General features: G+C 52.6%; 1 protein-coding gene across 20 annotated transcripts in view; it reads right to left on the bottom strand.

Moving 5' to 3' along the window:
* Col13a1 (collagen type XIII alpha 1 chain) overlaps positions 1-26,461 on the bottom strand; it is a 157,118-nt gene that overhangs the window by 117,313 nt on the left and 13,344 nt on the right. For 18 of the 20 annotated variants that reach the window (XM_045137411.1, XM_045137394.1, XM_045137393.1 and 15 more), the window contains exon 2: positions 21,968-22,037. In XM_045137411.1, the coding sequence (XP_044993346.1) occupies positions 21,968-22,037 (70 nt within the window). Of the gene's footprint in view, positions 1-21,967; positions 22,038-25,622; positions 25,796-26,461 lie in introns of those variants that run through there. The other 2 variants (XM_045137407.1, XM_045137408.1) reach the window with 2 other exon arrangements.

Genomic DNA, 26,461 nt, shown 5'->3' with positions numbered 1-26,461 from the left:
TGCCACCTTACGCCACACCTCCAGTGTGATCGCCTCCCCACTCCCTGCATCTCCATCTCCCTCGCCTCTCACCTGGACACCAACAGTAGACTCCTCTCTCCCTGCTTCCCCACTTGGCTTGTCCTCCATTCTGCCTTTGCTAGTGGCAGGCAAATCCCAATCCAGAGCCCATGGCTCCCTTCAAACATTCCAGGGCCCTCCTGGTTCACCGAGGGAGAAACTCCCAGACTCTACAGACCAGGTCCCCACAGGTCAGCACAGGCCTGTCCCAGCCTCCTCCGGGAACTCTCCAGACCCTCTGCGATTCATTTCACCAGGCCACTCCGACCTTCATTCTCCGCTTCATACACACTGGACTCATCCCCACCTCAGGACCTTTGCCCAAGCTGCTCCTGCTGACAGCGCTCAGACCCGGCCGTGGGCTGGATGGTCGGCTTCGTGTGACAGCCACTTTCACAGAGGTGGGCTCAGGCACTCTGCAGGGTTTCAATCACTGGCCAACCTTTGGCGTCCTAGGCTCCATCTGCCCATCCGAATGTTGCCCTTCCCACGGAGGGCTTCCCCGAACACAGTCCAACATGGATAGCACTATGCGCCCACGAGCCCGGCTAGGACTGTCCCCTTGATCGAGTTGCCAAAATTTAAATATATACAATGTTTCTTTTCAAGGTAGGATCTCACCGCAGGCCAGGCTGACCTGGAACTTACTGTGTTAGTCTCAGGCTGGCCTTGAACTCAGAGAGATCCTCCCACCTGTGGGTGATGTTCTTCATAACAGTGACATTTCCCCTTCCTTCCCTCCCTTTCTTTCTTGCCCAGGCTGCCCTCCAACTGGCTATGTAGCTGAGGATGACCTTGAACTTCTGATCCTTCTGCTTCTACCCCGAGTGCTAGGATTACAGGAGTATGCCGCTGTGTCCGTTACCTTCTCCTTGCTGGGACAAAACACCTGACCAGAAGCAGCTTAGGGAAGCGCGGGTTTGTTTTGGCTCACAGCTCCATAGTCCTTTGTGCTGGGGAAAACATGGCAGGAACTTGAAACCCAAGTCACATTAGCGTATCTCCCACCAGCAGGGAGGGAGCACTGGGGGAGAATCACATGTAGAGCTGGGCTCGCCCCTAAGCACACTGGGGTTTCTTCCAGCAAGGCTCTGCCTCCCCCACCTCCCACTACCTTCCAGAATAGCTTCACCAGCCGGGGATAAGTATTCAAATCCGTAAGTGTGTGGGGGACATTTTTACATTGAAACCACCACCTTGCACGCCTCAGCACTCAGGAGGCCAAAGGAGGAGGATCACTGTGAGTTTGAGGCCAGCCTGAGGCTGCATAGTGAATTCCAGGTCAGCCTGGGCTAGAGCGAGACCCTACCTCAGAAAACCAAAAAGAAAAGAAAAAAAGAAAAAGAAAGCCTACAGTCCACTGTCTGGTTTGTGGTGCTGGGGAATGAACCCAGGACCTGAGCATGATAATCAGGCAATCTACCTACTGAGCTACCTCCCTAGCTGCCTATCTTTGTTTCTTTGCTTTTTATTTTTATTTTTTTGTCCTTAGAGTTCCTAAGAGAGAAAGATCTGCCCATCAAAGTGCATCTCCGGAGCTCAGATCCTACTCATGGCTGGTGCAGATAAATATTTGAGTGAGTGAATGAAGGGTCACTTGCCCCGGGGACGCTGCTGTGACCAGCGCTCCTGAAATGCCACAGCTGCCACCCGTAGACTGCAGGATCTAACTGGTGAGCTATTTCCTGTGGGCACTGTTCAGAGGCCCAGTTGGGATGGGTTTGTAGAAAGCAGGGTCAGGTCTTGCCCGGCATCATGTAAACAACAACAGACCCATTTGCCGCAAACAGCCATTCGTCTCAAATGTTTCCAAGGCACTGCACCCGCGCGAACTTGCTGGGCTCTCGCAGCGACTGCAACGGAAGCCCGCTTTCCAATGCTGGACAGCACAGAGCACACGGGAGCCGGGCCTGGCTCGGTCTTGCTCTGTGGATCTGAAGCTGACGCAATGGGTCGTATCCACCTGCACACGGAACTCTGTACTTAGCTAGGCTCCATGGACCTAGCTGCCTTTGTTTCAACCAGTAGGTAGCTTAGAGGCTTTTCTGTCCCAAACAGACTGTTCCAGAAGGCTGGTCCTCAGAGTACTGGCATGGCGTCAAGGAAGAGTGGCAATGGGGCTACTCGAGAGAGCAGTGAGCTGGGGGTTTGGGAGAGCTGGGGATCAACAACTCCGTGTCACTTCATTAGGTTCATCTTGTGTGCTGGGCAGCCGTCCCTGCCCCCATTTTAAAGCCCAGGCTCAGAGAGGTTAACTCAAGAGGATCCCGGACACAACAAGCCTGCCACTTGATAGCCCAAGGAGTTCCAGGTGCAGCAGGTGACCTTGGCACAGTCCCTTCGCCCTTGCCGAGGGTGGAGATCCTACTAGATGCTACGCAGCTCTGCTCAGCTCTGGCGCTGTGGGTTCGGGAGGACGGGGGTGTGTGGGGGGGGGACGAGCTGCAGACTGCTGGCTCTGGAGGTGCTTACAATGCAAGCAACGTGCTACTTCGTTCTGCGCCTGGGAGTGGGGCAGCCCGTCCCTGCCCAGGCCACTGGGGGTGGAGGGCTCGGTGGGGGGTGGGGGAACCAACCCTTAGGGCTCCAGCTTTCTGTGCGGGCTGGGTGACAAGCCAAGTCATAATGGAGAAGGGCTGTGGAGATCCTGGAGTGTTCCAAGACACCAAAGTGACCCTTCCTGAAGGGTGTTTTAAGGCATCAGCAGATGCTCTGAGAAAAGCCCAGCTCACTAGATGGCTGCGAGGTAAGCGCCAGAAACTAGCGCAGCCCAAGCTGCCTTACAACCACACAATCTGCTTCCTTCTCCAGGTGCCTGGCCCCTACTTTTTATTTATCTATTTGAGAAAAAGAGGCAGAGAAAGAGAGAAAATGGGCACACCAAGGCCTCCAGCCACTGCAAACGAACTTCAGACACATACGCCACCTGGTACATTTGACTTACATGGGTACTGGGGAATCGAACCTAGGTCCTTAGGCTTTGCAGGCAAGTGCCTTAACCACTAAGCCATCTCTCCAGCCCCGTCCTCTGCTTCTAGGCAGACTCTGTGAACCTTTCTTTGGGTGGGGGGCGTGTGCGTGTGCATGTTTATGTATGTGAGCATGGGTGCACGCATACATGGGTGTGTGTGGACCTCAGAGGGCAACTTAGGGTATCAGTCCTTACCTTCTACCATTCTGAGGCAGAATCTCGTCTGCTGCTGGGTTCTCCGGGCTAGCTGGCCCGTGAGTGTCCTGTGACCCTCCTGTCTCCTCCTCCGTTCCTAGGTATGCTAGGATTCCAGATTCCAGCATGATAGCATCTGGCTTTATGCCGGTTCTGGGGAGCCAAGCTTGGCAAGCACTTTATTCACTTTTCCATTTCCTTTTCTTTTCTTTCTTTGTTTTTGTTTTTTCGAGGTAGGGTCTCACTTTAGCCCAGGCTGACCTAGAATTCACTATGTAGTCTCAGGGTGGCCTCGAACTCACGGTGATCCTCCTACCTCTGCCTCCTGAGTGCTGAGATTAAAGGCGTGCGCCACCACGGCCGGCTCACTTTGTCGTTTCTAAGGATACTAGAACCCTGGGACCACCTACAGGGGACGGGATTGGAGGGTAGAGAGGGTCAGAGTCAAGGCCACCCATGGACTCTCCAGAGGACCTGCTGCTCTCCCCAGACTCCGGCAGATGCGACAATGGGAGACGCCCCCTGGGGACGTATTACATTTTTTACTCTATCTCTGTTTGTTCTTCGCCAGCCTAGAATAAGGGAGAGAACTTGACTTTGGAGAATTCACCAACTCTAGGAACATCCAGCTTCCGACTCATGACAACACAGGAGTCTGCCAGCTGTGGGGGCAGCAGGCAGCTGCGATGTCACCCGCAGAAATAGCTGTGGGTGGGCGGTGGCTTCAGAGGCCAATAGGCTTCAAGGATGGAGTTGTGTCTTTGGCTGTGTTTAACTGGAGGTGTCACCTGTCAGGAAGGACAGGATCTGGAACCACCTGCCCGGCTTGGCTGGAGCCCTTGCTCCTGAGAGACACCAGAGGCCAGGGGTGCCCAGCCACCGGGTTGTCCACACCGCTCCACCTGGCCTCAGTTCCTGCAAACTCCTTCTTCCCTGGGAGCCTTATAGTGCCTCTGGCGGCCTGTTTATGAGACAAGACATCACGGTGGGAAGGGCCTGGCCAGATGAGCGCCTGATTCCATCCCGCGGAGGAGCAGGTCCCCCTCTTCCCCTCTCAGCTTCACTTTCCTCGAATGTAAAAAGCAGAGGTGAATGGCATCGGGGGGTTTTGCATTGCGATCACAGAGGGTCTCCAGAGGAGCTACCAGGGAGACCCACCCTGGTCTCAGGGCTTTGCTCTTCCTCATATCTGGTACAAGTCTTGGGTTTCATCTGAGAGTTTCTTCTCGTTGCTACCCAGCCCTGCCTGGGCTGACCTCTGGCATCCTTTGGGTGCCTGGTCTAAACTCCGCATGGATAAGGAAGCCTGTACCCCATGGGGCCCTGCAGGATGAGGGAAGGGGAGCCCCTCCTCCGGGTAAAACGGGAATTTGGAGCGCCTTGCCAATACACCCATATGCCAATGTGCCAATAAATTTAGGGTACCCTGGACTCTTGTCTTATGAACTTAAAGAATTAAAATGCATAGGGTAAGGTTTAGATTTTTTTTATTAGATTAAGAGAAGGACGATCCGGGCAAGTGGTGCACGCTTTTAATCCCAGCACTCGGGAGGCAGAGGTAGAGGTGCCGTGAGTTCGAGGCCACCCTGAGACTACATAGTGAATTCCAGGTCAGCCTGGGCTAGAGTGAGACCCGACCTCAAAAAACCAAGAGAGGGCTGGAGAAGTGGCTTAGCGGTTAAGCGCTTGTCTGTGAAGCCTGAGGACCCCGGTTCGAGACTCGATTTCCCCAGGACCCACGTGAGCCAGATGCACAAGGGGGTGCACGCGTCTGGAGTTCGTTTGCAGAGGCTGGAAGCCCTGGCACGCCCATTCTCTCTCTCTCCCTCTCTCTGTCTTTCTCTCTGTGTCTGTCGCTCTCATATAAATAAATTTAAAAAAAATTAAAAAGAAAAACAAGAGAAAGAGAGAGAGAGAGAGAGAAGAAAGAAAAAGGAGGAAAAACAGAGAGCTCCAACCATGAGGGAGGCAAGAGGGGGTAAAGTCCCTCTGTGACCCAAATTGGGGTCATTTATAGATTCTGAATGGAGGCCAAGCTAACCAGGCATGATATCAAATTTGGATCTGAGTTTAACCAACTACAATGCCCGGATCAGATTTAAACCTTCCCAGCGAGGGGTTCAGGTTGTTTATGGAAAAATAGATCTATGTAGCTTCTTTAGGCAGGGGAGAAGACGAAGCCAGATTCCTCTCTGGTCTCTGGCAAAAGGGGACCCGGCAAAGACAAGTCCAAAGACATTCCTGCTTTTCATTTTCAGGGCCCAGTCACCCTAAACTGCCTCGCAGGCTTGATTGAAGGAGTCCTTTGGAGCCAGAATGAAGCAGGCATTGTCCCATGACTCAAAGGCTCACCTGTCCTGGCTCTCCTAATGCACGTCTTGGGGAGCTCCCTGCTAAGCTGGAGAGCTATTGACAGGTTATTAAGATGGCTAGGCCTGGGAGCTGGGTTCTTCTAGAGTTGAATGGATCTCCAAAGTCAAATTTTCTCTTTTATTCTGGATCGTTAAAGAAGTAACAAAGGGGTGCGGTAGGGGATGAAATAACTGTCCTTTCCAAAAATATGAGGAACGCGAAGTACAGGACCCATGTGATCGCAACGGGCCAGGAAGGACTGCTGTCCAGACGCCACCCAGAAGTCCGACGAGGAGGTCCCTCTGCACCAGAATGTGGGGGGACTGGGGTACACGTGGCCACTCTGCTTGTGTGCACTGCTCCCAGGAGATCTGGGGCCTCCCTCCCCGCTTTTGGTCATGGTGTGCCAGGCCAGTCTGTGACCATGCACATAACTATGTAGGGGAGCTGGCGCCCGCTTTTGACCACGTGGCTCCATGCCAGGCCTGCTCATCGCATTTCCTCCTCCCCCACCTGGGGTTTAAAGTGACGGGCAGGCATTGCCAGGGCCCCTGGTTGGGCTGTATACCCATTATACGTTCCCCAAATCTATGCTGGGCTGGGGAGCCAGGGTGCCAAGGACTGTGGCTCCGCACCTACGGGATCTGCAGAGTTCCCTTTGAGCTTCCAGTCCTCCACCCAGTGGGGGCACTCCCGTAATGCCTCACCTGGTGTGCCTGGCACATGCTGGCAGGTGATGGGGGCTGGAGGACATATAAGGAAAAGGCCGAGGAGAGTGTGAAGTGAGCTGGAAAGTGGATCCCTGTCTCTGGTCATCTGCCCCACCCAACACACACACACACACACACACACACACTCACGCACACGCACACACACGCGCGCGCTCGCAGTCCTTCCCCTACCCTGGAGTCTCCTGGCTCCTTCTGCTCCAGCAGGCTAACAGATGAATCCCTTCTGAGGTATCAGGGGCTTAGGGCTAACGGATGGAGAGATGGCTCAGCGGTTAAGGCACTTACTTGCATAGCCTAAGCACCAGAGTTTGACTCCCTACTACTCACATAAAGCCAGATGCATGAAGTAGTGCATGCATCTGGAGTCTGTTTGCAGCGGCTGGAGGCCCTAGCATGCCCGTTCTCTCTGTCTCTGTCTATCTCTCTCTCTGTTTGCAAATAAATAAATATTTAAAGGGCAGTCACCAAAGCTGCCATCAATGGCCCTGGGTCCCAAATTCCTTTTGGCTAAGCTCCTAGGGACTGGGATCCTGGACGACGGACTTCGGGACGGCAGTCTGGGTTGGGTAGCCATACGTTCTGTGGCCTGGGAGCTCCTCCCTGTCTCCAGAGGACAGGGCTAGTGCTCAGAACCTGATCTGTGAGCGACCGAGTGCAAGAGAGAAGTGGACAGAGAAGCGACAGTGCCTGCCTGTTACGAGGCTGCTCTGGTATGCCTGAGCCGGGCATCTTGGCTCCAAAGCACACGAGCTCCGCATCCTGGGAGATGGCTCACAGCCTCCTTAAGGCCTTGGTCTTCTTGACTATTCAGGGCAGATAACAACAGTAGCCTTATAAAGCAGCCACAAGGAGGTCTCGAGATCATGCTGTGAAGTGCTCACCACAATGCCTAGCACATGGTGAGCATTTGATACATGTCATCATTACAGCGTCATTCGTTTTTCCATTCATGTGTATGGGGATGCCGGTGTGCGTGCGCGTGTGTGTGTGTGTGTGTGTGTGTGTGTGTGTGCGCGCGCGCGCGTGCCAGAGGACAGCCTCTGGTGTCATTTCTCTCAGATACCATCCATCTTTTTTGAAACAGGGTCTGCTATTGGCCTGGAACTCACCGATTAGGTTACACTGGGTGGTCAGCAAGTCCTGGGGGTCTGTCTGTCTTTGCTTCCCAGCACTGAGATTACAAACCTGTCATTTACCAACTGAGCTATTGCCCCCAGACCAGTATCATTCTTTCTTTTTTGTATGTGTTTTTGTTTTTTTCAAGGTAGAGTCTTGCTCTAGCCCAGGCTGACCTGGAATTTACTATGTAGTCTCAAGGAGGCCTCGAACTCACGGCAATCCTCCTACCTCTGCCTCCTGAGTGCTGGGATTAAAGGTGTGCACCACCATGCCCAGCAAACACCAGATCACCCAACGTACCCTGAGATTAAGAGTCTCATACTCTCCTGACTGAGCTAGCTGGGGTCTTTTTTTTTTTAAAAAAAAAAGAGAAATATTTTTATTTATTTATTTGTAAGCAGAGAGACAGACAGATAGAAGAGAGACAGAGAGAATGGGTGCGCCAGGGGCCCCAGCTGACGCAAATGAACTCCAGATGCACGCGCCACTTTGTGCATCTGGTTCTACAGGGGAATGGAACTTGGGTATTACCCTTCCATTGCAGGCAAGCGTGTCTTAATCGCGCCTTGACCCCTAAGCCATTTCTCCAGACCCCTAGCATCATTCTTAACTGATGTCATCTGGCCCTGTCTGAGGCTACTCTTCCTGAAAAACAAAAACAAAAAGACAATGGATGGAAGGTTTTCTGCTATGGCCCAAAGCCACCGTCCAGTTGCTGCAGGGACAACGTCTCAGAGCTGGCGTCCCGTGCCACCCCTGTACTTCCAGCGACCTTCAGGGCCCTCATGGGGATGGCAGTGGAAGTGAGAAGCGTGAGACGTGACCTCAGAGAAATGATAGGAGGGTTCAGTGGGGGAACAGGTGCACAGGGTGATCACACTTGCTGCCAGCAGAAGCCGTGGGGCCACCCCAATGGCTGAAGGGGGCTGGGGCAACAGGGATGAGAGATAGACAGTGTTATGACCAAGAATAGGGGTGGCTTGGGCTGGAGAGATGGCTTAGCGGTTAAGCGCTTGCCTGTGAAGCCTAAGGACCCTGGTTCGAGGCTCGATTTCCCAGCACCCACGTTAGCCAGATGCACAAGGGGGTGCACACGTCTGGAGTTCATTTGCAGTGGCTGGAGTCCCTGGCGCGCCCATTCTCTCTCTCTCTCTCTCTCTCTCTCTCTCTCTCTCTCTCTCTCTCTGCCTCTTTCTGTCTGGCACTCTCAAATAAATAAATAAAACAAAAAAATTAGAAAAAAAGAGTGGGGGTGGCTAATGTGACTCTGGAGAAGGGCTGAGGGCTCTGTCTGTGGGGTGAGATTCACCCTCCATTCCCTTAAAACTTCCTGAACATAGACCCCTGGCTCTTCCTGTTTCTTGTTCCTGTTTTCCTAAAGTAACATTTGGTGTTCCTTTAGTGGGGCTTCCTCTGGGGACCCTTCAGGGCAAAGCTAGTCTTGGCCAGACCAGGGTTCTCTTCACCGAGTCAGCGGCACAGCGTCTGAGGAGGGTGCGGCCCCGGGCCAGTGAGCGTGACCTTGGGTGGGTGAGTGAGTGAGTAGGTGGGTGGGCGGGTGAGTGAGTGGGTGAAGTAGCCCACAGTGGGCAAGGCCATGAATACTGGGCGTAGAGGAATCTCTGCTCTGGGCCCTATTCCTCTCCGAGAACAGAAGGTCCTCCAACCCTGGGCATCTCCCAGAGCCTCCAGCTCTCCAGCATCATGGGCCCCATCTCTCCCTGCCCCGAACAGTGAATGAAGATGGGAGCCGGCCAGCTCATGGCTTCTGGAAGACTCTTTCTTTTCTAAGTCCACCGGAACAGAGCTGACCTCTCACCCTTTCCTGGGACCAGCCCTTCCAGGGCCCCAGGCACTTCCACAGCCTCCATCATCAGCCTGTCCAAAATCCAGCTCCACAGCCTTCCTCTCAGAACCACCCTCTTTGCTTGCTTCACTCGAGGTAGAGGCACGGCGGCTGTGCCCCCCGTTCACAGCCATGGGCTTTGCTTCATCACGCTCCTCGATGTTAGTTATGATCCTCTGGGCACCCATCCCTGCTGAGAGAACTTCCCTGGATCCCACTGCCCACCAAAAGAATGTCATCTTCCAGGATGATGTCCAATTTCTTCCACAGTTTATTTCTCCACAACTCTCACTTTTGTTTCTGTATGTGTGGTACTAGAGATCTACTCTAAGGCCAGTCTCTGTGGATGTTATTAATTATTATTATTAAGTTTGGTTTTTCAAGGTAGGGTCTCGCTCTAGCCCAGGTTGAACTGGAATTCACTATGTAGTCTCAGGGTGGCCTTCCGGTGATCCTCCTACCTCTGCCTCCCAACTGCTGGGATTAAAGGTGTGCACCACCACCCCTGGCTATGTGGATTTCTTTTAACCTCTTTGTCTATCCTTAAAGATTTCAGACAGATAAACAAGCATAAAAATCACGTATTATTTGGCAATAAAATGAAGTATCAGCATATGGCACAACATGGATAAGCTTTGGGAACGTTACACTTAATCCACAGAGAAAGAAAGGAGGTTAGGGGCGATTTAGGGCTGCAGACAGGGGGAAGCGAGGGGAGAAAGCTAAAAGGTACACGTTTTCTTTTGGGGGCAATGAGGATGCCCTAAAATGAACTGTGGTACAGCTCTGTGATTGTGTAATAATCATCATCATAATAATAAACCATTAAGCAATTTAGAAGGACGCTTTGTATGTCATGTGGATATCTCAATAACAATAAAGGTGCCACGCCAAAAAAAAGAGAAAGAATTTCAAAGGGGAAAGTGGGGGGGGAGGGAGGGAATTAACATGGGATTTTTTTTTAATAATCATGGAAAATGCTAATAGAAATTTACAAAACAGAAAAAAAAAAAAAAACAAGAAAAAAGTTTCCACTCCTGCCTTCCACACTGTAGGAGTTCTCTGTACTTTTCTTCTCTTTCCTCCTAATCTAATAAAGTCTCTCTTGGGCTGGAGGAGTGGCTTAATGGTTAAGGCATTTGCCTGCAAAACCAAAGGACCCAGGTTTGATTCCCTAGGACCTACATTAAGCAGATGCACAAGGGGATGCACGCTTCTGGAGTTCATTTGCAGTGGCTGGAGGTCCTGGCACACCCATTCTCTCTCCCTTCCTCCCTCCCTCCTTTCTCTGTCAAATAAAAAAAATGATGAAATATTTAAAAAGAAAGAAAGGAAGAAAGAAAGAAAGAAAGAAAGAAAGAAAGAAAGAAAGAAAGAAAGAAAGAAAGAAAGAAAGAAAGAAAAAATACATAGCAGATCTGGTCTGTTCATCACGTAGCTAAATAGATACATCAGCGCTCCTTGGGGACTTCAATCTCTGCCTTGCGCCTCTTCCCCACTGAATTTGATGTTTACTTTCAATTTCATTTTTTTTTTTTTTCGAGGTAGGGTCTCACTCTAGCCCAGGCTGACCTGGAATTCACTATGGAGTCTCAGGGTGGCCTCGAACTCACGGAGATCCTCCTACCTCTGCCTCCCGAGAGATAGGATTAAAGGCGTGTGCCACCACACCCGGCTTCATTATTTTACTTTTGAGACAGGGTCTCACCAAGTTGCCCAGATGCGCCTTGAACTGGCACAGTGGCCCAGGCTGGCCTCCAATCTGTGCTCCTCTCCCTTCCACTACTGCTGCGTAGATTACCCAGCAACCACTCCTCTCTTCATAATACATCATATATTCAGCCTTGTGTGTGTGTGTGTGCATGTGTGTGCATGTGTGTATACGTATATCCTTTGACTAAAGTGCCGAACTGTTGTAAATGCTTTTAAAACTTTATATAAATATACCTTATGGTAACTATCCTGTCATTTACTCTTTCTCCTTCCAAAGCATGACATCCATCCACGGCATGGCTCCCCTCTAGGTCCCCCGGGGATGGTATCTCTTTGATGTGAGCGCCTCAGTGTAATGCCCCCTGGCATCTCTGGCCACTCTCCCGACGGGCGGATTAGGCTCTCGGGTTCTGCCCTGGGCAGCAGGCGCAGCCGCACTGCCCGCAGCCGCTCTTCTTTCGGGCGCATGCGCGTTTCTCTCTGCTGGGCCCAGGCAGAGCCACTCTGTGGGGTCTGCAGATAATGCCAAAGCTAGCTTCAAAGTCGCTTACTGGTTATACAGGCGAGGATGCCCAGGGGTCCAGAGAGAGAGAGAGAGATTGAGAACGCATCAGAATCCCTCGGGGTGTGGGAGCTGACTCCCAGCCCAGGGATTTTCTGGAACCTTCCTGTTTCTTTCTTTTTATTTCCCTACAAATTTGTGACCACCCGGGTGGGCGTTATCAGAACTGATCTTGGAGAAACACAGTCAGCGGTAGCATTTCGGGAGGGCTGGGGATCTGGAACTGCTCTGGGGAGGAAATGGGGGAGAAATTACCCTCGCAGGATTCCCCCGGGAGCTCTAAAAAGCAGGCCCAGGGTGGGGCCAGCGTGGGGAAGGCTGGCTTCCAGGGGCCGCTGGGAGCTCTCTGTAAGCCTTCTCCAAGTCGGGCTGCACCTGGTCTCCCAGCAGCGCACAGCTGGACTTCCGCGCTGATCACCTGACCCTCCTTCCGGTGGGGGGCCAGAGCTGTGCTGAGGGGCTTCCCCACCTACAGGGGCCAGTCCACTCCACGGTAACAGCCAGCTTTCCCTCCTGGCAAAGAAGGGTTTCCCAAGGGCCTGGTATGGGCAAGGGAGCCTCCTCATTCCCAGCTGCTGTCTGGGCTGTATTGATGGTTGCTGATCTCTGAAACACAGCACCCTTGGGCTGCCCTGCAACAGTCAGGGATATACAGTCCCACACCCCCAGTGTGGTCACACTACACCGGTGTCCTCAGGAGTCCGCTGAGGGTACCCCAAGAGTAATGCTACGATATCTGCCTCTGTTCTAAAGATGCAGGGTGTGGAAGTGCTGGTTTAATGACAGTTGTGCATTAACTTTAAAAACACCATTCTGGGGCTGGAGGGATGGCTTAGCCGTTAAGGTGTTTGTCTGCAAAGCCTACGGACTCAGGTCCGATTCCCCAGTACCCAAGAAAGCCAGGTGCACAAGGTGGCGCATGCATCTGGAAATCTGTTTGCAGTGGCTGGAGGCCCTGGCATGCCCATTCTCTCTCTCTTTCTATCTTCCTCTCTCTCTCTCTCTTTCAAATAAATACATATTAAAAAAATAAAACACCATTCTGGGGCTGAGAAGATGGCTCTGCGGATAAACTGCTTGTCATGCGAGCCCTGGTACCGGAGTTCAGATCCCCAGAACCCCTGTAATGTATTAAGATATAGCACTAGCTTCTGTAATCCCAGCACATCTAGGGCAAGACGGGAGGTGGAGACAGGAAAATTGCCCACAGCGTGTGGGCCAGGCCAGCTTGCCTTGCGAATGCAGAGTGAACAACTAGAGACCCTTCCTCAAACAAGATGTAAGGGGACAGCTGCTATCCAAAGCTGTCCTCTGACCGCCATGTGCATGAACACACACATACACACACACATATGAGAGAAAGAGAGGGAGAGAGAGCGAGAGCTAGTGAGCACCATTCTTGTCTGTGTGAGGCCAGATGGGGGTCTCCTGCAGTGCGTAAGGCGAAAGATGGTGATGGTTTATGGAGATGGGGGAAATGATGACAGGGTCGGACCAATGGGATCTTTGATTTTTTTATTCAAGACAGGGGTCTCTCAATCTATAGCCCAGGCTACCTAGACAGAGCTCGCTATGCAGCACAGGCCTCAACCTTGCCTTCCTGCCCGAGCACCCCGAGGGCTGGGGTTCCGGGCCTGAGTTCCCACACCCAGCTTCCATGACACTTGTGACTGATGGGCCATGGCGGTAAAGATGGCGCCCCTGGATCCTGGTTGGGTGCTGGGTGACCTCGAGAATGTTGGGAAGGGCTGGGTATGGTGGTGAGAAGGGGAAGATGCTGATTCGAGTCCCATGCCCTTTGAGGAGGGGTGGCAGCCTGTGAGGCAGGAAGGAGGCTGCCCGCGGTTTTGCGGGTGGAAGGCCTGTACCTGGCTAGAAATGCGCCAAGGTTGTTCCCACTGCAACAGTCTCCAGGGGACACTGTTCTCACGTGCCTGTGGAACCATCAGATGTCTAATGGCCTCAGCCGGGAGGAGACCTTGCAGGTGCGCGCATCCGAGTCTGTTTGCACTTCTCATCCGAGACGTGTGGCTTGTCCCTGGAGGAGGTTCGGCCTGGATTATGCATTAAGCATGCACCAGGCGCGTGGCCAACAGAGTCACCCAGCAGCGCTACGGCTGAAGAGGACGGAGATGGATGGAAGGCACAACAGGTTTGGAGGGGTTGAGAGTTCGGGGGGGGGGTGAGTGAAAAGATGTGGGAAGAGCAGCAGAAAGGGGGCAGGCAGGACACTGCCAGGTCCAGCAGGTGCACAGAAGTTTTACTGAAAGAAAAGAGGGGCACAGCAGGAGGTTGGCCAGAAAACAGACGAAAGGGGAAAGTGCATGGGGAGTCATAGATTAAAAACACAATCTCGGGCTGGAGAGATCCTTAGCGGTTAAAGCACTTGCCTGCAAAAAGCCAAAGAACCCAGGTTCGATTCCCCAGGACCCATGTAAGCCAGCTGCACAAGGTGGCGCGTGCATCTAAAGTTCGTTTGCAGTGGCTGGAGGCCCTGGCGCACCCATTCTCTATCTGTGTCTTTCTGTCTCTCTCTCTCTCTCAAATAAATAAAAAAAATATTTTTAAAAGATCTCTATTTGGCGTGTGTGTTGTGCATGGTGTGGTCATGCATGCTTGTGTGCAAATGCACGCACCCTGTGCGCTTGCACGTGAGACCAGAGGAGAACGTCAGGTGTCGTCTATTGTTCATCCACACGTTTCCTCAAGACAGAATCTCTCACTGAATCGGGAGCTACTGTTTCCCATCTGAATGGTTGACCAGTGAGTCCTAGTCATTCCCCGGTCTCTGATCCCCCCCCGCAGGACTGGGTTGCAGACATGCGTGGCTGTGCCCAGATGTTTGTGTGGGTGCTGGGGAATTGACTCAAGCTGTTTTGGCAACCTCGTGTTTTCACAGCAAGTGCTCTTATCCACTGAGCTACCTCCCCAGCCCCCACGGGTGGGTTTGGAGCAGAGGAGAGGCTGTGAGGAAGTCGGGAGGAAGGAGGGTGACACTTCTGGGGAAAGCAGGCTCCCTCACCAGCTGACCCTGGGGAACCTGCCTGAGGAATAGCTCCCCTCAAAGTAACTCACCAGCTGTTTACACGAACGAACGGCAGGGTTCCTGAGGGTTTTGTTTTGTTTTTGCAGTACTGGGGTTTAAACTCAGGGCCTCATGTATGCTAAGCAAACACTCTACCACTAAGCCACATCCCTAGTCATACCGCAGGGCTGCTGAGGCACTATTTCTTTGTGTGTGTGTGTGCGCGTGTACACGTGTTGTGTGCACACTTACATGCCACGGCACATGTGTGCAGGTCAGAGGCCAACTGGCTTGAGACCTCTTGTTCTAATCATGCTGCATGGCTGGCCCACAAGCTTGGACGGCATACTACTGTCTCCTCGGTCATTCTTGCCCTAGGCACGCTCTGGGGTTACAGATAAAGAGTGCCACCACGTTTGGCTTCTATGTGGGTTCTGGGGATCCAAACACAGGTGCTCATCCTTGGGCTTTAAGCACTTTGGCACTGAGCCATCTTCCCAGCCCCAAAGGCAGCATTTCTGCAATTTACTTATTTATATAGAGAGAGTAAGTGTGCCGGGGCCTCCAGGCACTGCAAATGAACTACAGACACATGTGCCACCTTGGGCACCTGGCTTACGTGGGTGCTGTGGAATTGAACCTGGGTCCTTAGGCTTCCCAGCGAAGCACCTGAACCGCTAAGCCATCTCTCCAGCCGGCTGCCTCTTCGATGGCCACTCTTCTCTGGGTTAGCTGAGGCTGCAATGGGGATCTCAAAGAGAGGAACATGGCTATGGGTTTGCTCAGCTGCAGCTCAAGGAAGGTGACAGGACCCTAGTTGGGACCAAATCCCTGGCCACAGGCTCTGCTCCTATAAATGTCACAGGGTTCTAGGCGATACACGGCATGGTTGGCCAAAGAAAAGGGCTTGGGTTGCGTATACAGTCGCTGACACCATCTATGGAAAATAACCAAGGTTTGGGGCTGGGGAGATGGCTTAGTGGTTAAAGTCACTTGTTTGGAAAATAATCAAGGCTGGAGAGGCCATTTCAACCTAGACATTAATAAGAGCTCATGAGAAAACAAAGTCCCATTTCTAGGATCAGAGCTTTTGTTGTTGGAAGGGGCTATTCCTGCCCCTCAGGCGTGTGCCACATCACTGCCACTTACTGTCCTGGACTGGGAGCATCCCTGTTCCCAAACCTTCCCTAATGCCACATAAGGCCTTGTGAGGAAACCCAGCCAGAGTGCAGGCGCTGCTGCTCACCATCCCTGCGCCATGGCAGCACCTTCAAGCGAAAACCACGTCTGCTGAATCTGGATACAGCCTCGGAAACTGACCACCCACCGCCCTGAGGGCAGCCAGCACCAATCGCTGTGGTTTGCATGGTCAGTGTTCCCCATGGGCTCCTGTGTCTGCACACTTGATCCCAGATGGAGGCACTGTGTGGGGGAGACTGTGAGATCTTCGGGAGGTGGGTCGTGGCTAAAGGAAGTGGTTCACTGAGGAGCAGGCCTTGGGGCTTATAGCTCGCGTCCACTTCCTACCCAAGCTCTCCGCTTCTGCCCATGTTCCCGCTGCCCCCAGGCCTCCTCAGCTCCCCGTTCCCCATGATGGATTATAACCCTTGAGCCATAAGCCAAACCTCTCCACCCTTCCTTCTGCCAGACAGCTGGGCACAGTGATGAGGAAAGCAACACTCCCGCGGGTCACTCTGAGGGTGAAACCCACCTGAACAGAGAGCCGAATGCCCCAGCCGGGCATGTTGCAGTCACGTCCTTCCGTCACACTCTGTGCTTGAGTCCCTTAGACAGCTGCCATCACCAGACCCGCCCGCCTCCTTCTCACCTCTCAAAGCCTTTGTCCTGGGTGTTCCCCGGGAGGCCCTGGGTGCTGGGTGACACTTCTGGTGTGGGCTCGCCCATCTGCTGTGCTAATAAAGTTCTATCTGGGCCTTTGGTTCCCCAACAAAATTTCTTTCTTTCGTTTTTTTTTTTTTTAAATTTTTATTTATTTATTTGAGAGCGACAGACACAGAGAGACAGATAGAGAGAGAGAGAGAGAATGGGCGCGCCAGGGCTTCCAGCCTCTGCAAACGAACTCCAGACGCGTGCGCCCCCTTGTGCATCTGGCTAACGCGGGACCTGGGGAACCAAGCCTCAAACCGGGGTCCTTAGGCTTCACAGGCAAGCGCTTAACCACTAAGCCATCTCTCCAGCCCCAACAAAATTTCTTTCTGGCTTTCCACGGATCATCACGTCACTACGTTCTGACCAGCAGGCATGAGCAGAAGTGAAGTGTGGTCTTTTCTTAGGGTGGCAGTTGAGCCTGTACCCTCCCTGTGGACCCTCCCGCTTACACTCTTTGTTTCATTTCATTTTATTTTATTTTATTTTATTTTATTATTCTATTCTATTCTATTCCATTCCATTCCATTCTGTTCTATTCTATGCAGGGGCTCGCTCTAGCCCAGGCTGACTTGGAACTCACTCTACACCCCTAGGCTGTATTCAAACTGATGGAGACCTCAGCTTCCTGAGTGCTGGGACTAAAGGCAAGTGACACCATGCCTCACTCTTACTCTGTATAGTCAACCTCCAGGGCCACCTCCTCGGTGATGTCTGACTATTGTCCACAGTCTCTTTGGGGGGGGGGTCTCCAGTATGTCCCACTGCCTCTCACCAGCCCTTGAGGTAGAAGGTAACCATGACTCCATTGGTCTGACTGAGACAACTTCTCCTCTCCCCTCCATCCATCCTCTCTGCCGGTGCTACGGCTGGCACCCCATCACTCCTTGCCCCCATTGGTGTAGCTTCTGCAGCCTGGTAGTCAAGACCCCAGCCCAACCTTCCCATAAAGAAGGGACCCAGACGCGGAGGCCATTGGCTCCCACGGCGCAGTGGGCCACGTTAGCTGTGTGCACAATCACAAGCCACCCCTCTCGCTGCCAGCCCCACCCAGCCCCAGCGTGGCGGGCCTGAAGGAGCTGTTTCCTTGCCAGCCGGAGCCTATATTGTCCCGCTGTCCTCTTGTTAACAAGAACGGGGCAGAGAAAGGCCGGGTTTCCCTCATCTCTGTGCTTGTCTCCAGCGCTCAAGGAAATCCCACGGTATGTCTACCAGTTCCCAGGGCCCTTCTCCTGTCCCATATGCTTTGCAAACAGCCCACACCTATTCCTCTGACCTTCTGGCCACCATGACCCTCCGCCCTGGGGCCTGACCTTTCGTATCCTGCAAGCCCATCACTCCCGTGGCAAGCAGCGCATGCGGCAGGATGCCAGGAAAGGGCTATTTTGGGAGAGGGAGGGTCTCAGAAGGATGCTGGAGAGGTCAGAGTAGGAAGGGAAGGAGACAGGTTTTCTGCACACAATCATGCTGAGCCAAGCCTTCTGGATGGCGCCCAGGGACTCGGGGCTGCCATGGGAAAGAGCTTCAGCCAGAGTCTCTTGGCTGCAGTAACACAGGAGCCAGTGGGCTTGGGGCAGCAGGCCCCCCTCTCAATGGCCACTGTGAGCAGGAGAAATATATGAATTTTCTGTGTCCTGGTCAAAGGTGGTGATCTCAGCCCCAGGCAAGACTCAGGGTGTGGAAAGGTAGCAATACAAGTGAAGCAGACCCTGTTGTGGGTAGAATCTATGAGGAATTATCCAACATCAATTTATTTATTTTTGATTTTTTTTTTAAATTTACAAGAAGAAAAAGAGAGACAGAGAGATAAAGGAGAGAGTGGACAGGCTAGAGCCTCCAGCCACTGCAATGGAACTCAAGGTGCATGTGTCACTTTGTGTATCTGGCTTTACTTGGGTACTGGGGAATCAAACCCAGGTCCTTAGGCATTGCAGGCAAAAGCCTTAACCGCTGATCCATCTCTTCATTCCTGCTCTCCCTAGTCATCAACTTACTAATGCTCACTGATCACCTGCTGTATACAGGGGCCGTGTGAAGGGCTGGCAAGACCAACAGGAGCAAGGCTTTGTGCTTGTACACTTGGCAGTGGGATTGGGAGCCACGGAGGAGCTAGTCAGCGCTGACCCTGAGGTAGTGATCAAAGACACACCCATTGCAAGTGTTCAGAATGTTAGAACTCCCCTTAATTCTTTCGCTGGTTTTCGGTGTTGGTTGTGTTTTGGTTTAATTGTGTGTGTGTGTGTGTGTGTTTGTGGAGTATTGGTGATATGGTGTGTGATGTGATGTGTGTGTAGTGTGTGCAGAAGCATACACCCTGTGCACATGTGTGTGAAAGCCCAAGGAGCATGTCAGATCTCCTCCCCTTCTCATGTCTCTGTATGTCTCCTTAAGACAGAGTCTCTTGCCCAACCCAGAGTTGCCATTTTCATCATTTTGTGTTTGCAGGAGCCCCGGCAGCTCGACAGTCTGTGTCCCTTGCAGAACAGGGAGGACAGGCATGCCTGGCCAGGCCCCTGTATGTGGGTGCTGGGGGAACTGAACTCGAGTATTCTCTTAACTGCTGAGCCACCTCCCGGGCCCATGTGGTTTTCTTGTTTTGCTTTTAGATAAGAGTTTTTCTAGCATCCGCTGGCTGTCAACTGACTACGTAGGCAAGGATGACTGTGAATCCTGACCTTCCTGCCTCCGCCTCCCCGCTGCAGGCGCCCGTCACTGCAGTGGTGGCTAGGGCCAAATCCGGGGCCTCAAGCATGCCAGGCAAGCGCTCGACTCTTTGCCAGCATTGGCAGGGAGGTCACCCACTAACGTGAAGTGCTCAGTGCGTACACACGGTAGGTGCTCCGGTGACAGTGACATAAAAGACTGTTACAGTAGTGGATTTATAGTGAGATCCCTTCACTACAGGGTGACGTGTCCCAAGTCAGCCCAAAGGAGAGACAGGTCCAGTACAGAGTAGAACTCAGCCCATCCTGGGAGAGGTGCATCACTGAGATTCCCTGACCTAAGAGGCCCCATGTAGCCTGTCCCTTCCTCGGTCTGGCTCCCCCAAAAGCCGAGGACCCCATCACTTCCTTCTCTAGTGTCCTGGTCCACATGGTGGGTCCAAGTGCCCTCTGGGAAACTCGAGCCCCTGCATCCCTTCCCCGCTGCCCTCTCTCTCTCTCTCTCATTCAGTTCCTGCCCAACTCAGCACCTACTCTAACCCTTCCTCTTTGTAGCTTCTTTCTCCTCCTGCTGCCCTCGCTTAGCCTGGGTCCCCTGTGGCTTCCCAGGTAAGAAGGCACTCTTCCAAACCTCCCTCCTTCTGACCATGTTCCTCTGCAGTTTTGTCCCCACCACGCCGTCACCTGAGCCAGACATTCTGAAGCCAAAACTGAGCCCTCTTGGTCACACACTGCTCTGGACATCTCAGCCAGCTGCAGTGTCTTCCATCAGCAGGGAAGGAGAAGTGAGCCATGGCCTTGAACACATGGCCCACACTGTCCCCAAGGCCAGGAGGTGGTGTTTGAGAAAAGTGTACTGACAGATCAGAGCAATTGAGCAGCTACTAGGAATCATACTTCTGCTTCCTAGCACGCAAGGCAAGCTCGCTGCATCTCCACCACACACGTGCCAGGCACTCCGATCCCTGGTTTCCAGATAAGACAGCCAAGGCACACAGAGGTTAAGAGACGCTCTCAAAGTCACACGGCTGGTAATTGTCAGAGATGGGATCCAAGCCCATGTCTTCCGAGGTTCTAAATCTATTGCCTTTAACCTACAGTCTATACTTTGAGCAAAAAGTCAGTTGCAGTTGCCCACGACTCATGGGGACAATAGACACAGTGGTATGAAACGTGGGCATCAGAAACCCGGATGCATGCATGCATTCACCCTGCCCAGGGCACCCTCATCTTCACCTCAGTTCATTAATCTTGGTATCTTGTGAATTTGGCAGAAGGCTTTCCCAGACTCAAAGACCCACTGCCCCCTGGGTTCAGAGGGAGGAGCCAGTTTCCCAGAGCACTGGACAACCTTTTAATTAACCCAAGTGACCTGCTAATGATGGGACCAGCTGTCTCTCTTTGCAGCCTCATGTCTCCCAGAGCAGCGCATCTGAACCGTGTCTCTTGCCACAGCCCAGTCACACCCTGCCATGGCCACCAAAGCCCTCCAGGGCCTGCATGCTTCGTGTGTTGGTTAACCTTGTCAGTCTGTCTGGATTTGAAATCACCTAGGAGGAACACCTCTGAGTGTGTCCAGGATGGTATGTCCAGAGATGTTTAACTGAGGATGGACGACACACACTAAACGTGACCATCCCCCGGGGCTGAGGTCTGGGACTGAAATAAAAAGGGAAAAGAGAACGCTGGCTCAGCAACCCTATTGCCTTCTCAGTGTTTCTTGATCTGCTGAGATGTGAGCTTCCTGCCACCACAGACACAAGTCAGTCTTGCCACCATGCCTCCCCCACCACGATAGACGGCATCCCCTCAAACCGTGAGCCAAAATAACTTCCCTTACATTGCTTCTGTTCATATATTGGGTCACAGCAACAACAAAAGCAGCTAATCCCCTTGGTACCTGTCAGCCTCTCTTCCCTAGCCTGGGGACCTTGCAGCATGTTCCTGGAGGGCTGTGAAGGCAGTGTGGGACCTCATGGTGAGCCTGTTCAAGGCTACCTGCCACCAGAAGATACAGAAGGGGTCCTGGGTCTGCACTGAGAGGCCCTGAGCAGGCCAAAACCTCCCATGATTCCTTAAGTGTGTCACTTTAAGCTACCCTCTTTTCCTTCCCTGCCCCCAAAGGCTTACAGCCCATCCCAGTTACTCAAGGGAACAGTGAAACTTTCTCTTAACCAACACAGTCATGAACGTGGAGGAGTCCTCTTGCTTGCTCACGTATGCGTGGGAAAACAGTGGGCAGCATGCTTGAATCCAACAGCTGCCTCGGCGCGCGGCACTGAGCAGGGGCTCCGCACAGAGCTTTGAGTGCAGACAAGAGCTGAAGCGCAGGCCGTGTGAGGCCAGGCCCCGCAGCAGCTCGACCCAGCAAAAGGCCAAAGCAGAACTTGAGTCCGGATTAGACTGGTTACATTTATGGCACCATAGGGCCATTCATTCGTTCAGATATTCTTGGGCACAGTGCACATCAGGGACCAGAGGCACAATCAGTGCCACCGTAGGCTGACGTTCCCCAGGCTCTGCATAGCACGTCATGTTCAAAACAGGGCCACATCCATCAACCATCTGATTTTGCTCACTCTAGTTCAAAGAGGGCCAGCTACATAGGAGAATTATGAATGGGTGTGTGCTTGAATGGATAAATGAATGAATGATGGGTGGATGGAGGACACACAAACCCATCAGCGGGGAGATGGAAAGTCTAAGCAGCCATTATCCTTCCCATCTTTCAAATGAGACGTGATAGCCTGAGCCAGGTAGAAATGCAGGATGGACCTGTGAGGTGAGGTGTCCAGGCATGGACCACAGACCTGGTATCACCCGTTGTTCCCAGCGCTCCTTACCTGGCGGGCAGTTACATCCTGGAGACATCTTCAGGGCCTCCCGGCGCCTGCGCGAGTGGAGTTTCCATTTCTGCACAGAAAAACAGACACAAGTCACCTGGGGCTCATAAACCCCAAGCCCTAGGAGCGTGGAGGAGGGGCAGGAGCCTTGCGAGGGGCACGGGCCAAAGACTGGCAGTTCACGGCCCTCCACTGCCCACCAGCTGTGTGGGTAACAGGAAGCAGAGGTGACCTACACTAATAATCTCCGTGTCTGATGTCTTCAGCAAGCTTTCAAAGAAATTAAGTGCCACCCAGGGTCCTGTGAGGCGGTGGCTGTCTTCCTGCGCTCCGCTCGAGAACACAACGGCATGTGTTTCTCTGGTCTCTGCTAATTGTTTCCTTTCTCGGCAGGAACAGAGCCTGCTGTTCTGCCCACTCTGACCAAGCCAGCATGGGCATGTGGGCAGAGATGGCAGAGCTGAAGACCGGGGAGGCCCTGGACTCTCCTCTACCCAACCTCTGTCCACAGTTGAAACCCATGAGACAACTCTGTGACACCCTCCGAGGCTCAGGGACCACTGAGGAAGAGGTGGCAGAAAGCATATCAGAGCCAAAGATGGGGATTGAAGGCTGTGGTCCAGACACAAAGTGGCCGTGGCGTTCATAACCTCACTATGTCATTACCTGCATAACATAGGCCCACCCACACCCCACGGATGATGGAAAAGGGCAAAACAAGAAAACGACAGACATCAAAGTAGGGGAGGAACTAGTTGGAAGAAGAGAGGGTTCAGTGGAGGAGGACAAGGAAGGGGGAGAAATGGAAGGTAGTGAGAGGAGTGCATTGTGTATATGTATGGAGATTATTCATGTATGTGTGTATATATATACCTTAACTGCTAAGCCATCTCTTCAGCCCCAACATACTTTTTAAAAGTAATATGGAGCCCATCTGGAAGGCCCCAGAAAGACATGGGGTTACAAAGAGGCAGGACATTCCCTCATCCACAGAAGCTGCCACGTGCACGGAGGAGGTAAGAATGGAGGAGGTAAGAATGGAGGAGGTAAGAGTGAAGTCTCACAAGGTGGCTTTGCCTGGCAGGTTGCTCACAGCTGCCAGCAGCCCATGCGCCCCTCAGCAGAAGGTGGTGGCTGCAGGTCTCCCATGCCCCTGACCATGAGGCGGGTCTGAGTCCCACAGGGGTCGTGGGAAGACTGGGCTCACACACGGTGCATGTCCTCACTGATCACAGCCTCACCTCCCAGGTTACCACCAGGTGTGAGAGGAGGACTGTACCCACAAAAGGTGCCTGACTCCTAGAAGCACAGAGACAGCCATGTCACGGCTCGGACCCTGAGTGCCCATTCTCTGTCTCTCTCTCAAATAAATAAATAAAAAAAATAAAATAAAAATATTTTTTAAAAAGACATTGAAGCTGGTGGCATCAGGGTCAAATTCACCTTTAATATATTTCATTTATCACCACAAAGATTTTAAAAAATACTATTGGGGGGTGGTGGAGGGATTGTTCAGTGGTTAAGGTACTTGCCAGCAAAGCTTCATGACCTGGGTATGATTCCCTAGCACCCACATAAGCCAGATGCGCAAAGTGGCACATGCATCTGGAGTTCCTTTGCAGAGGCTGGAGGTCCTGGAGCACCCATTCTCTGTCTCTCTTCACACACACACACACACTCACTCACTCTCTCTCTCTTTCTCTCTCTCTCTGCTTGCAAATAAATAAAAAATTTTAAGGTCAGGCGTAGTGGCGCAGACCTTTAATCCCAGCACTTGGGAGGCAGAGCTAGGAGGATCGCTGAGAGTTCAAGGCCACCCTGAGACTACATAGTGAATTCCAGGTCAGCCTGAGCTAGAGTGAGACCCTACCACAGAACCCCCCCAAAAAAAAGCAGGGGGAGAGATGGGTCAGGAGTTAAGGCATTTGCCTGCAAATGCCTAACAACCTGGGTTCGATTTCCCAGTACCCAGGTAAAGCCAGATGAACAAAGTGCTGCATGTGTCTGGAGTTCTTTTGCAGCGGCTAGAGACCCTGGTGCACCCATCCATTCCCCCTCCCGTCCCCTTGCAAATAAATAAATGGAATATATTTTTTAAAAAATTAAAAAGAGGACTAGAGAGATGGCTTAGCGGTTAAGCACTTGCCTGTGAAGCCTAAGGATCACGGTTCGAGGCTCGGTTCCCCAGGTCCCACGTTAGCCAGATGCACAAGGGGGCGCACGCGTCTGCAGTTTGTTTGCAGAGGCTGGAAGCCCTGGCGCGCCCATTCTCTCTCTCTCCCTCTATTTGTCTTTCTCTCTGTGTCTGATGCTCTCAAATAAATAAATAAATAAAATTAAAAAAAAAATTAAAAAGAAAAAAACTATTTTGGGATGCATTACTAATATTTGAAGAGAGGCTTTTTCCTTTGCAACTTTGTATTTCTACTTTCTCTTGAGGAAATTCTGGCCACATGGGGTTTGTCCTGGGCTGTCAGTGGCATGCTACCTCCAGGGCACTGAAGTCCCCTCTTGATAGAGTGAGCCAGCAGGAGACCCCATGAGCATTTGTTGCTGAGTCTTGTGGCTGGGCCTCCCCCACCCCCCACCTCGGCCTCAGCCTGCAGTAGCTTTTTCTCACTCTCCTCCCCCACACTTGGCTGCCAGGACGCGGTGCTTTCTCAGTTTTCCTCCTGCCGTTCTGGCTGCATCCGGTCTCCCTGGTGGCTCCTTCTTATCTGCTTGCCACCTAAATGCTACAAGCCACAGGACCCCTGTCGAGGGCCCGCTCTGTGTCCTCCACACACTGGATCCTTGGGGGCCTTGCCTGGACTAGAGACACCTACGTGGGATGATGTCCCCTTCTCACAGCCAGCTACCTGCCTGATGGGTCACCCTTTGCCACCTCAGAACTGGGCCCTAAGTTTGAGCTTCTGAAATTGCAGTCCCAGACACACCCAGCACCTGCCCCTTCTCCCATCTCTACCATAACGAACTGCTTCAAGCACATGTCTTGTCCAGTGATGCCATAACCTTCTCATGTCCCCTGTCCCATATCCACCCTGACCTCTGCAGCCCATTCAAACCACAGTAGCCAGGAATAGCATCAGTTCTTCCTATCTACATATGCCAGACTTTGCCCTGCCTCAGGGCCTTTGCACTGACGGCCTCTCTTCCTGGCATCATCTTTACCTAGCTGTGCCCTATCATGCCCTTTTATAAACATTTTTTTTTATTTATTTGAGAGAGAGAATGCGCACACCAGGGCCTCCAGCCTCTGCGAACAAACTCCAGATGCATACACCACCTTGTGCAGCTGGCTTACATGGGTCCTGGGGAATTGAACCTGGGTCCTTAGGCTTCCCAGGCAAGCGCCGTAACCTCTATGCCATTACTCCAGCCTGCCTGTCTTAACTGTCTTAACTGGGTCCTCCATGCTTCCTGCCTGTTCCCCTCCCCTGATGTACTTCCTTTTTCATTTCCTGCCTATTTCATTTTCTCTTTAGGATGGTCTTTATTTAAAAATTTTTATTTTGCTTATTGCCTCCCTCTACCGCTAGAAGGTAAATTCCACCGGGACACGGATCCTGTGTCCTGGTTTCTTCACTATGACATTCCCAGTGCCTAGAACGGAGCCTGCTACGTGGCAGTTACTCGGCAAACCCCGGGTACTTACAAATCAGACGGCGCAGTAAGTGGTGGTAAAGCTTCCCTCTTGTGTAACAAGAAGGTCTGATAGCTGCAAGTTGAGGTTCAGTCAGGTACTACTTGGAGGCCAACTCCCCCCCACTACATGGGCATGACTGACCCAGGCCAACGTAATACTCCTTCCTCAAGCTCAGCTTCATCTGGCAAGCCACCAGCTCTGCCCCCATGGGCATCTGGGTTGGTGACTCAGGTAAGAGACCCCAGGCTGAGGATAGGAGTGGGTGGGGCAACTTCTGAAGCCCTTCAGGGTGTGGGAGGGGCGCCTCTGCCGCACTAGGCAGAGAGGTCTTCCTGCTCCCCGCCGGCTGGCAGCCAGGGCCTCCTGGAATGCCCTGTGTGGCTGAGCTGAAACATCATTCCACTGATGGGTCTCAGCTATTAAAATGCCGGTGTCAGTATCAAAGGGAAGATGCCAGGCGGCCACTCACTCCCCCAGTAAGCGAGGTTCAGCCCAGCCTGGGCTTAGGGGGCCACTCATTCCCCATTCTCCAGCCTCGGTGCTCTTAAAGGGACCTGGCTCTCACACCTGTTATACGCGGACTCAAAATGTGGCTTGAGGAAGTGAAGCGGAAGGTGTGTGCGGAGATCAGCATTGGGTGTCTTCCTCGGCTGCTCTTTTAGGAGAGGTCTCTCACTGAACCTGAAGCTCACCCATTCAGCTAGACTAACTAGCCAGTGAACCCCCCACCCGGAACTAACCAGTGACCTCCCCCCCCCCCCCGCCGGATTCCTTGCCTCTGCCTCCCAGAGCTGGGATTACAGGCACATGCCATCATGCCTGGCTTTTAAATTTTTATTTATTTATTT

Source organism: Jaculus jaculus, chromosome 18, assembly GCF_020740685.1.
Source record: "Jaculus jaculus isolate mJacJac1 chromosome 18, mJacJac1.mat.Y.cur, whole genome shotgun sequence".
In the NCBI taxonomy this organism is placed as follows: domain Eukaryota; kingdom Metazoa; phylum Chordata; class Mammalia; order Rodentia; family Dipodidae; genus Jaculus; species Jaculus jaculus.
This window is presented reverse-complemented; position numbering and strand designations above follow the sequence as displayed.